General features: G+C 37.3%; 1 protein-coding gene and 1 pseudogene across 1 annotated transcript; both read left to right on the top strand.

Moving 5' to 3' along the window:
• The first annotated feature begins 3,308 nt into the window (after positions 1-3,308).
• Positions 3,309-12,226, top strand: kcnk1b (potassium channel, subfamily K, member 1b). The gene is made up of 3 exons (XM_084736123.1): positions 3,309-4,105; positions 7,445-7,840; positions 11,356-12,226. Exons 1-3 carry the CDS (start codon positions 3,751-3,753, stop codon positions 11,610-11,612), a joined length of 1,008 nt encoding a protein of 335 aa, XP_084592249.1. The 5' UTR covers positions 3,309-3,750; the 3' UTR covers positions 11,613-12,226.
• LOC146315118 (U4 spliceosomal RNA) lies at positions 9,042-9,114 on the top strand (annotated as a pseudogene).
• Positions 12,227-13,059: the final 833 nt, after the last annotated feature.

Below are 13,059 nucleotides of genomic sequence, written 5' to 3'. Positions count from 1 at the left end.
CATTCCTACTAATTGTATCATATCACAACCACAGCATCCGCCAAAATAATAAATTTTCTACCACATTGTGCAGATCTACTGTCAAATTAATGAAATAATGGTCTTGAAACTGACTTTGACACAGGGAAACTCTTCTAGACAGGGCCTGGAAATAAGCACACCTTATGGCTGTTAAAATTAAGCGATATTATGGGGCTCTGGGGGCCCCTGGTGGTCTTAGGGCAGTTGCCCCTAGTGTTTGTATTTCTGCACATACATTTTATGTGGTGACACTGAAATGCACCTATGATCATGTGCAGTAGGGGTGAATGATAGTTGATGAATGATTTAAGGAAAAAAAAAATCTAATTGTCATTATTTTGACTGATATTGCAATAAAATTTGAAATTGGGGAGAATTATAATTCTTACACCATTATTCTCATTTTAATTGAAAAACATATTAAATGATAATGATGTGATTTTTGTAGGGATTTGTACCAAAACAAACAAAGTTGTTTTCTTAAAGGGAAAGTTCACCCTAAAATCAAAACTACATTTTTTTCTTCTCTTACCTGTAGTGCTAATGGCACCTGGCTTGTGGTGCTCCAAGCACCAAAAAAATGCATTTGAAAAGCTCAGTAATATTTCTTTCCAGAAATCACGACCCACCACAAGCCAAGTGACATCTAGTCAAATTATACATGAAAGAAGGCAGACATTTCTATGGCTGATATCTCCAAAACTCTGCAGCTCACACCAAAACAATCTAGATAGATAAAGAGCACTACAGGCCAGAGGAAAAATATGCATTTTGATTTTAGGGTGAGCTGTCCCTTTAAGTCTGTATGATATGATATGTAATAACTGGGGGATGACATTGAATAAACAGAGTTATGTTGTTGCATCATCCCTAAAATGTGACCATTTTAATTATTTGGGTAGGGTTCCAGGCATTATGCACAAGGGGTAACTTTGGGTCGATTGCCACTTTCCAGTAATCGTCTCACAGAAATATATTGTGTCTAAACAAAAATAGCCTTTTCTAACTAATTATCAGCCACATCCTGAAAATGGGAGCTGACGTTACACTGACAATGTTTGCCTGACTGAGCCACTCAAATTGATATTGTCCCCTAGGGGTTTGCTCTAGTCTTCACAAGACAATGGTCAACTTAAAAGCATCCACTAAAGATTGTGTGATTCAAGAATGTCATATTTGTATTTTTAGATTTAGATCTTTTAAATGATCTATGGTTTTATGTGTACTTCTGTCTGCACACATGAACAGAATTCTGAATTGTGCAAAGTGTGTTCTGTAGTAATGTGACAGATTCAAGCAATACCACAGAAAAAAACAACAACTGGAAAATCGGCAGACAGCAGATAAGTATGTTCTACTTTCTTTGGGATCATGAAGTACAATAATAATTTTTACGAGGCCATTGTGCTGATTCAATTTTAGATGTAGCATCAGAAATTATTCGAAAACTGCAGTTCTTGGATGACCCGCTGCAGTAAGTGCATTTGTGATTTATTATCACAGATGTTTTTCTTCAAGCTGGAGTGATGTTGTTGATATAAATGGGAGCCCCTCGATCATAGTGATAAAATTTTATTTGTTTGTGAGCAAAATGATGTATCATGTAAGAATAACAAAATGACTCACTGGAGGTATTATGAACAAAACAGCCTACAGCAATTAATGCTGGACTTCATCACTTCCTTTCCCAAGAAACACGTTCAGTTATAATTGCATACATTTTTAAAAATAAATGTTACTCTTATGACTTTTTAAAATCTCACTTAACACACTGAAACATTATTTTTGCAGTTTATCAAGTTCAGTGTTTCTATTTTGCACCTTCAGTTACCTTACTCATGGTAAACTGTACTGGTTATTGTGCACAACTTTATATTTATACTGCTCTCAGTCTACCCCATTGCATTAAAAAAAGAATAAAAAAGTTTTATTTTTTATTATATTTATATTTGTTATCTATCTATCTATCTATCTATCTATCTATCTATCTATCTATCTATCTATCTATCTATCTATCTATCTAACCAGGGGAGAGCGGGGCATCTTGTGACATGGGTAAGTTGTCAAACTATATCTCCAAAATCAGAGGCCGCTATCTAAAAAAAATCTCACACTTGCATGTGGAATTCACTGTTCTGAAGTAATTTTACTCTTGACATGCAGTACATGTCTGTGTTGATTTGATTGTGTGTTGATTTTAAAAGCAAAAAAAAAAAAAAAAACTAAACTGCCCAATTAAAACTAAGGATGTTAAATTATATTATTTTCGCATGGAATAGAGTGTACAGTATTAGTACAGTAATTATGGTTATTAAATTATTGTAGTTGATTTTGGCACAAAATTGCTGGAGGAGGGTGCATAATAAGCTTTTAATTACTAAAAAGAATTTTAATGATAACTTATTTTTCGTAGGACTATGCAAACAGAAGGAAGAAAATAAAGAAGGAAGCACAAAAGGAAGCCAGTTAAAATGATTCAAGATTAAAAACAGAAGTCTGACAATGGCTACACCACACCTAACATAATGACGGGCAGGTAAAACTGGAAAATATTAATAATAAATTAAACATCTGTCTAAACATCTGTCTTTTAACTGCAAAAATGAGCATGGAAACGCTCTGCCTTTATGTATGTTCTTATTTGTTGAAAAATATATGAGAATTTCCTCCACATAGTTGGCTAATATGGTGACGGGGCAACTTGCCACAAATTCTGTGCCATTTATAACTCAATATTAAAGTGAGAAGTAAAAATCTAAAGATTATACACCTTTGCACAAGAAAGTACAACTGAATTTAATGTGGAAAATATAAATCTATCTATCTATCTATCTATCTATCTATCTATCTATCTATAATAATTTTCAAAAGTTTTTACTAAAGCGCTTTCATCTATAGCCTGGTAGGCCAGTTCTCCCTGAGGTCACAAACCTGTCTCTCCATACCCCAAATTTCTCTCCACCTGCGTAATTATTTTTCACTTCCGCGTTTCGGGGCGTCTCATTCTCGCTCTCTCTCTTTATTTTCAAAAGAGCAATGCTAATGGCTGTCTGACGTTTTCGATGGTCTTGAATTGAAACTGAAAGACGTCTTCACACACCCGACTACCTGGGAGGAGAGAAATTCTTACGTCACACGGCCTTTGTCGCCGCCACCTCACCTGCTGCCTTCAAGTACCATTTAAACCTCGGAAACACGAAAATTACAGATTCAGGAGCATTTAACCAGGAACGGATTTGCCTTAACAGTGTGTTTTTTCGGAAAAAGTATCAAAAAGGAGACGATAGAATAAGAGAAGCTGAGAAGTTGTCTCATTTTTGGAAATCAAGCCCCAGTTTGATGTTGAAGCCTAAGATAACGGCAGAGAAACAGAGACATTTATGCAGACTTTAGCGGTATTTACGCCAGAGTCGTCTTACATCAGTATTTTTCTGCCCAAATACATCCCTAATGGCCACAACTTCGCGAGAATATCGTCTTATTTAGTCAAAATACTGTTATTTTCATTGTGCATATTCAAATTTCCTACTGCACCTGAAAGCCTCAAGTGCCACAGCAGGTTTCGCGAAGGGGGAAGAGAGTCCTCATTTGGGCTTTGTCTTTAACAACATCCCTCTCAATTGGACTTGTATCCGCAATATCACCCGCGAGGCGGTTAAATTAATAACATTAGTTTATTAATATATTTATTTAAACCCGTAACGTAAACCGAGGTGATACCTCTTGAAAATGCTTCAGTCTTTAGCCAGTAATTCGTGTGTGCGGTTGATACAGAGTCACAAATCGACGTGGTATTTTGCATCTCTAGTGTTGGGGTACCTCCTTTATCTCATCTTCGGCGCGGTTGTGTTTTCGTCGGTCGAGCTGCCTTATGAAGACCTCCTGCGACAGGAGCTGAGGGCCATTAAGAAACAGTTCCTCCAGGAAAATGAATGTCTGTCCGAGGAGCGTCTGGAGCGCTTTCTAAAGAAAGCCCTCGAGGCCAGTAATTATGGGGTTTCCATCCTCAACAACGCCTCGGCTAACTGGAACTGGGACTTCACCTCTGCGCTGTTTTTTGCCAGCACCGTTTTGTCCACCACAGGTAAGAGTCGGTCACCGCCGATGGGCTCAGGCTGCTGGACAGTGAAGGTGATGCTGCAGCCGCACAAGTGCGCAGCAAAAGATATAATAAATATAGATATACATTTCCAACCGGCATAGTCTTAAGTGGGCCCCTGTTTTGACCTTTACTCTGAAGAACAGCAACCAAAACACCCTTGTGTTTGACTTGCAGGGTACCTGAGCCTCTACTAGGCCACACAAACCTATGGCCTATTGAATGTCACCCGGCAGATAGTGGAAACTAAAAATGTATCATCCGGATTGTCATAATTGTTTGATACCAAAAGCATACTTATTGCCTCTACCTTCATTACTTATATATATATTACAATAAGATTTCAATCATGCCATAAAGCTTGTAGTTTCATGTTCAAATTAAAAAATGTGTTTAGATGCATTTACCCTTCATCTTACCTCTGGTCATTTAGGTGAGGGCTGGACGATAAATCAATACTATATTGATATCATGATATGACGCTAGATATCATCTTAGATTTTGGATATAGTTATGTTATGTCACAAGTGTTTAGGCTGCATCACAGTAAACTTACCAGACTGTTCAAACTGTTCCATTATGTAATTTTTGAGTTGACTTTGTCCATATCTCCCAGCCCTGTCTGTTAGGTGGTTTATTCAAAAGCAGTGCACCATATATAAGATCATCATATGTTTGCACTATTTGAGAATATAGAGTATGCTAATTTAGAGACAAAGTATATTGAGATACAGTGCATATTGCAGAACAGCCTAAAAATATGGAAATACTACTGTTGTTATATGGTGATATGGTCTAAGTGTTGTCTTTTCCTCCTTTTAAGGGCTGCATTGCAATAAAGCAGTGTAATTTTATGAACTTACCAGACTGTCCTAACTCTTATATTATTTGCTTTTAATCACTTAGTCTGTGACTGTGACTTGAGAGAAAATGTGTATATTGCATATTTCGGAATAGCCTAAAAAGATGAGATATTATTTTTAAGCCATATTGACCAGCCCTACTTTAGGCATAGATGCTATCTTGCATTTATGTCAGCAAAGGGAATACTACCTGTACCCTAACGGAACAGCCCATTTGCAAAGTTCACAGGATACTTCTGTTTTTCAGACAGAAGCAGAAGTGTCTGGGACAGCAGCACGCAACTTAAACAGAATTTAAGTTAACATTGTCATCCTTTCCCTCCAGGGCTGTCACATGTTCTAAATAAATGAGGCAAACCCTTTAAACAAATATTTTTTTTTTTTTCATTTTGTCTTAAGGCATTTGAATTGTTTTGCACGGCATTGTGTGAAGAGGCATTTTCTATTATCTAGCATTGAACAGAAAGACGTAGCTTGCAGATGCATGTCAGTCGAGATACCTGGAGAACTTTAGTCTGACTACAAGGCAGCAGTTATCTGTGAGGTTTCAACATACATGATTGTGCAGATACCATGCACAGCAGCGGCAGCCTGACTGCATAAAGCTCTTCTTGTTTAAGTCTCAACACAATTCTGTTGTTGGCTAAACAGAGACTTGACAGACATCTAGATCAGATAGAGATCTGACTTTTTGTGATTTGCTATTTTTAGTCTTAAACTTTTTGCTTTTCTTAGTCACAGAGGCACTTGATTCTCTTTTTCCCCACTAATCATGACAAATGAAACACCTGTGGTTGATTCTTGTTGTATTTCCCATTACCTTTATTACTCAACAGTTACAATGGACAGACATCTTACAAAACCATCATACCAGACGGATGATGGATTACCTTTAATTCTCACCAGTGTGCAGCCATACTTTGATCGTATTCTTAAGTAGTTGCATTGTATTTAATAGATAACAAGCACAAGCCAAAAATTCATTATTTTGCATTTTTAACAACACATAGCGCAATCAAACCTCATGTTTCCTCATTTGCACACTCTTGTTAGTGAGTCTTGGTATTTTCAACATTCTTGCGAAGTTCACTTTACACAAACGTGTGTATTTTACAGCGGCACTTTCTTCTCATCAACATAACCTCAAGACTGTTCTCAGTAATGATCATCTATCTGCATCTAACAGCTTTAATTAAGCCTGTGCCTTGTTCGACTGTTTTTCTGTATTTTATTTTTTTTAATTTTTTTTTCTGTTTATATTGCTTGGTATACAGTTTACTGCATCATTATATGTGAATTGAAACTTGCCATTGTGCAAAGTAAGTGCAGAAAAGTCATGGCTCATGATGTACAATGTAATACTTGGCAGAGGAATAGTCTCTTTTCTTTATGAAGTACATGTTGTTACCATTAAGTAAAATGAAGGTTAATTAGGGTTGGGCGATGTCTGCTGAATTGAAATATGATCATAGTCACACATCACAATGTACGATGATGTTGTTGTGTGGCAGAGGAGGCAACACCCAAAGGTTAATGCATACAGTTTTTGCTGTGTACTTAAAAACCCCTTGATAAGGTAATATTTACCAAAATTCTGTTCTAAAGAATGTGAGATGGTTTGTTTTATTTTGTTTTATTTTAAATTAATTTAACCAGGGAAAACCCATTGATACTGAGATCTAATGTTCAGTGGTGACCTGGTTATGTGCACTAAATTTCAGAAGTCATAAAACAATAGAAAGACATGTAAAACAATAAAATAAAAACGATTAAAACATTAACCTTCAACAGGCTTGTAGCACCACGGTGTTATTTAGTCATGAAACTGTACAAAAACACTGTAGCATATCCGTAATCAAAATTAATAATTACAGATGACAATGCAATGAGGGATGTCAGATAATTGGCTAGCTTGTGTAAGATAAGCATACTATACTGCCTCCTCCTAGTGACTAGGAATGGTCAACCCACTGCCTGATAAACATGCAATGATGCCTCCTAAAATGATCACCAGTAATAAAATGAAGTGCTGAGTGGTAAACAGTGTCAAGCTGTGGTGAAGGCTGTATGCTTATAGAGAGTGTCACCATAGTAGACAGGAAAGGAAATTTAACACAAGTGTAAGCTCGAGAAGTGAGTGCTAGACTGAGTCGAAAGCTGTCTGCAAAATAGATAATACTCCTCGCCAGGTTGAAGCAGAGGAATTAAGCACAGTGTCATCAGCATAAAAACACATCTTACAATCATTATCAAAAGAAGCAATGTTATTAATATACAAGGTGAGTACAAGTAGAGGGCCTAAAATTGAAGCCTCTGGTGTACCTTTAGTGACTCTCACAATGTGTCATTGTGCATTCATCAAATTCAATGGAAAATGTTTTGTAGTAATGGAAAAATGTTTCACTGGCAGCTTTCTTAAATGTGATTGAACAATTTCAGTGTCATTTTTGTTTTTCTATAGGATACGGTCACACAGCACCACTGTCAGATGGCGGTAAGGCCTTCTGCATTATCTACTCTGTGATCGGCATACCCTTCACCCTCCTCTTCCTCACCGCCGTGGTGCAAAGGATCATGGTGTTCAGCACACGGAGGCCGATCATGTACATCCACATGCACTGGGGTCTTTCCAAGCCACTGGTGGCCATCGTTCATGCCACTCTGCTCGCCATGTTGGCTGTCTCTTGCTTCTTCCTCATCCCTGCCGCCATCTTCTCAGCGCTGGAGGAAAACTGGAACTTCCTGGAGTCCTTCTACTTCTGCTTCATTTCCCTCAGTACCATCGGCCTGGGAGACTACGTACCTGGAGAGGCTGTGAATCAGAAGTTCAGGGAGCTCTACAAAGTGGGCATCACTGGTGAGTGCTGAAGATTCTTCATATGTGGAGCCACGCTCCATGCTTCCACGCTTTTTCTTTAAATACTTCATTGTAAGCATGCAAGATGTTGCATACTTACATACATACATATTTGCTTTATTTAGCTCTTCAAACTCCAGTCAATTCTAATTCTTCATTTGTCTAACTCTTCTTCAATTGTTCTAATTCTTCTAATCTGTTTGTTCCACCCTTTTAATTATTCTGCAATTCTAAGTATCCTGAATAGGTATCTCTCTGTTTCTAATATGATTATTTGCACCACACCTTCTCCACCGGTCAGTTTTGTTGGATATTGTAAATTTTGACTGAATTTTTGTGTGATTAAATAATCTTGTGCATATATTTCCATGAGTAGCCAAATGATATTACGGGTAATTTGCACACAGCAGTGTTACTGTCAGTGCCTCTATTTCTCAAAATCAGGATCATATTTCTCATAACCTTCAGTGCTTCCTGTTACAAAGAGGATATTACTGCTTTCTTTGTTTGCACTGGAAGAAGAGCACACTCTCTATGTGAGCCATAAAGCAATCCAGCAAAAAAAGAAAAATCCTACATATATTTCATTGTCCCACAATATGTTACATGTAGTGTAGTGATGTCCTCAATTTGTTCAAGTTAAATCATCCCAATGTCTCTGAATTAATGCTGGGATGATTTACTGATGAGATATATCAGGTATGGCAGGTATAGCAGGTTTTATGATGGAGAACTTTGACCTTCACAGGTGTGACACAGTCAGCTGGGTCTATTTTCTGACCCGTTAAGTAAAAAGAGTTATGTAAAAAAAAAAAAAACAGTATACCATGACTCTAAATTACAAATAAACAGAAAGGATTCAGATATACTTCATCCCTCCTCTGAACAGTGTCATATTTTTATAGATTGATGGATAAGATTTATCTTAATCCTGATTTACAGGTATAAACTTCGGGTCTAGGTTGTAATATATTTATTTGTCTTAGCTTGAATCACAAATCAGTTAATATGTAATTTAACACTTTAATTTATAATTCATACAAAACAGCTTGGGGTTATAAACCAAAGATGTGATTTATAGTTTTACTGCCCTGGCAGATACAGTTGGAATCACCGCTGTTGATTTTAAAATAGACTGCACTTATTACATAAGTAAAAAAAACTTTAATAGTAATACTCTTGCTATCAACACTAGAGGTTCAGCTTTGCACAGTGGCAGTATCGTAGCCTATGAGGTTTATCCAAGGTGCGATTATTGTTAGTTGAAAACACTAGAGGTTCATAACTGGCTACTAAAGAAAGGAAATGTTGTGCTAAAAATCTTGTCACTGCAAACCTCTAAACCAGTGGCTCATTATCATGGTATCATTTTTTAAAGGTCAGTGTGTAGGATTTAGTGGTATCTAGAGTTGAGTTTATAGATTGTAAACACCTTGAATTACTCTCCCCGTCTCCTACAATGGCCACAAAACCAGCAAAAAACCTGAAAGACCATATCAGTCAAGCACGTTTCACCCATTAATGGTGGAAACTGGCTCTCTCTGATTTCACACCTACAGAGAACAAGTTCATGTTTTTTAGGCATTAATTGCATTTTCTGGATGATTTTGCAGTTTTCTGTCAGCAGCACTGTCAGGGCTTCAAGCAGTGGGTGACTGAGCATGAATGCCAAACGCTACTCCAGTGAGCTGTCACCTGCATGTGTGTGGGTGTGTGTGTGTGGTATGCACCAGCCAGGGAGACGTCATTCAGTAGGCACAATGTGTCAGTCTGTAGGAGGAGAGAGGAAGGCTGTGACAAAGTGTGTTTGTTTGCACAAATAACACCAGACACATTTATACAGCTTCCTCCATGCAGAAATTACACGTCTGAATCGGAAGTGACATCACCGATCTGCGTATAACATTTGGAGCAGCAGCACAGGAGAGCTAAGCACAGTTTGTCGCAAATAATGAACGATTTGTGTAATTTGCTGAAGAGTTTGCCAGCACCATTGATGGTAATCAGTCACTGCTTTTGTGATTTGCATTTAGTGTATGACACTATTCTGTTGACATAGAGCGTGCTCTGCTTTCAGAACTGAATCCAAACAAAATACTGTTGCGTAAATGCAAATATGCTGCAAAAATGTCTCTTCCTGGAAATGCCAGGCTGTATTTCTCTCTAGGAAAAAGGGATTTATAATGTATGTTTCTAATTCAGTTCCTAACTCGGACACAAAACGCTATTTTGGATAAGGTGCTTGAAACTGCTTGAAATTGTATGTACATTACTTTCATAACAAATCGCTACCTTAATGAAGAGTTTGCTTTTTAGATAAGAAGATAATATAAGACAGATGTCAGATGACATGAAACTTTGTTGTATTTTCCTCTGATTCATCACCCCTCTGAAAAACTCTGTTTTGTACCATAATTTTGGTTGTTTATAGAACAATAACATCTGTTTTAATGAAATGAAAAAGTTAAATAATAATTTTGAGTTTATGTATATAAATATATAATTTACCACAGCTGTAAGGTACTGGAGAAGCCTGAAAAATGGATCTTAAAAATTGTGAAAAAAGTGGTTGAACCCTGTGTGGTAATACTCCTGCTACTTATAGTATTATGATAATAGTCCTAATATTAGTTGTGTTACAGTTTTTATAGTCCAAACACCTGGTCTAGAAACATATTTGGTTTCTCGGGGGTTTCACAGGGTTTTTCATGTTATGTGCTGGTGAAAAGTGCAAGTGAAAGTCATTCAGTTGAAGTACTGCTGGCCCCAGTCAACAGACATTTCCGGGGGATTTCCAGAATTAGGGGAAACTGTTTCTCCTCCCGTCTCATCATTCAACAAAGCACACACTCCACTGCCCTCTTGTGTCAGAGCGTAAAAACAACAGGTGTTGGAACAATAATAAACAAATGCATTAGTTGTGTTTTTCCCAATAGTATAACTTACAGAAATCATAAACTATTTCCTAGTCTTACTGTATAAATATAACAGCTAGATTTAATCAGCGGCAGTCATAGTGAAAAACTTAATCAGAATCAGAATCGGTTTATTATTTCCAAATGTACAACACACACAGGAATTTGACTTGGTGATACAGTGCAGTGGAACAAGGAGAGTTAAATAGTTCCAAAGGATACACTGAAAAGTTGAATAAGTTAAATACATTATATTTGGCATTGTAGTGTGTTATATATACAGGAAAGAATAATAAGTGATAATAAATATACTGTAATATCCAAAAGTTCTACACACATTGCAAAGTTCTGTCAGGATGGCTGGGGTCTATTTGTTGGGGTTGTACCATCCATCAAGTTGTATTCTACAGTAATACAATAAGATTTTAAATCAGGGTTCAACATTAATGCTCACCATTTGCCTAGTCTGTCAATTTTAAAGTGATTTCTTGTCAGGGATATAGAAGCATGGTCATGGTTTGTCATATTTAACAATACTGCTCACTGCAGCTCATCACTTATACTTATGTAATCCCTTTTCTTGCCTGTTTGTCTCATCAGTCTACCTGATCCTGGGTCTGATAGTCATGCTCGTGGTGCTGGAGACCTTCTGCGAGCTCCAGCAGCTGAAGCAGCTGAGGAAGATGTTCTACCTGAAGAAGGAGAAGCCGCAGGACCGCCTCGCCATTTTGGAGCACGACCACCTGTCCTTCACCACTGTGTCCAAAAGAGCCGCAGGCAACAATGAGGATAAAACCCATCCATTTGTCAGTGTCTCAACTCTGGCCTCTCCCAACGATGACCCCATGATCCAGTAAACATCGAACCAGCAAACATTTATTAAAGGATGAAAACATGAAAGTAGGGGGTAATGCACGCAAGTTGATAAGTAGATAGAATGAGTAGATCATAAGCCACAGCTGTAGGCTTTCTGCAAAGATCAACCCTGCAAATTTTAGTAGTAAAACTAGTTGAGACTATTCAGATCAAGCAAACAATCACCTTTACCAAAACACAATACTGACAGTATATTGCTATTCAGCAGAGATGAAATTTATGTGCATAAATAAGGGAGAAAATTAATATTTAAACAGTGACTATAAAGACAAACTCAGTGATAAAAGAAAAGCCTTCTGCTGTATTTATGACTCACAGGAGCTAAGCTCCTTTATGAGCTCGATTATTTATTGCATATTTAGGAAAATATTAGGAAGCAATTGGTTTCTTAAATCTAGCTGAAATATAGGACAGTTCTCTGTAGTCTGTCACAAAATAGTACATAAATATGTATGTATCTTATAAATAGAGATGCTTGACAGGTACGTGGAACGTACATTATCCGGTAAATGTTTTAGGATGTACAGTACAGTGACATCTAGAATTAACACACCTATTATATCGATGAGCCAAAGTGTAGTTGAAACATAAAAACAACTCAAATAATTAACTATCATTTGAGTTCAGAATTAGTTTGCATTATTTTTCAGACGTAACTTTGTCAGGGAGCTTTGCAATGTACCTTGAAATCTGTTTTGCTCTGAAATGCTTTATTGGATTCTTTGGAAAGTTCTAGGGGGCTGTTTTTCCACAATGTGGTTGACTGAAACAGAGGTTTCAGTTTTCAGTTTCTGTACAAAGCATCTGAAAGAGCAGACATTTCATGAACAATAAGTGGGCTGTGCTCTGAAAAAGATGACCCTGAAAGTGTGACATATTTGACTGTGAAAAGTTCCAAAACAACAGGTGTTGTTTCAGAGAACTGCCAAGAAGAAACAATTCCCTCTACGTGTAAAAATGCAGTTTTACAGTCTTTGTTTTGAATCATTTTTGGCTCATCTTTATGAAGGTGTTAACTATTCTGGCTGCACTCCACATTGTCACATTTCATTGTGAGGGGAAATATTTGTCTGCAGATGTGTGTATTTTCTCAACATGTTGCAGTGGTATTTTAAAGTTGTCCATGTGTGATGATAAGCACTATAACTTATTGATTTTTCTGAATGGCTTAATGTGTGCTGGGCTGTGTGAAAAGGGAAACGAGGTTAGCCTAGCTTGAAAAGGGAACCACAGAGGGCCGGCTGGCCTGTTGCATTTTACTGTCAATAAAGAGAGCTCAGTTTGCACATGTACTGAAGCCAGGCAGCAGTGAGATTTTTCCTCTGAAAAAAAGGGACATGGTTCCAAAGATTTCATCCATAAAAACAGGAGATATTTTTAATGGAAAAATAATACTCTAATTTTCTTGTGGATGATCTGTAAAGGCTT

This window comes from Lutjanus erythropterus, chromosome 14 (genome assembly GCF_056507025.1).
Source record: "Lutjanus erythropterus isolate fLutEry1 chromosome 14, fLutEry1.hap2, whole genome shotgun sequence".
NCBI classification, from domain to species: domain Eukaryota; kingdom Metazoa; phylum Chordata; class Actinopteri; order Lutjaniformes; family Lutjanidae; genus Lutjanus; species Lutjanus erythropterus.
Note: the sequence above shows the minus strand (reverse complement) of the source record. Positions and strands in the feature narration are given on the sequence as shown.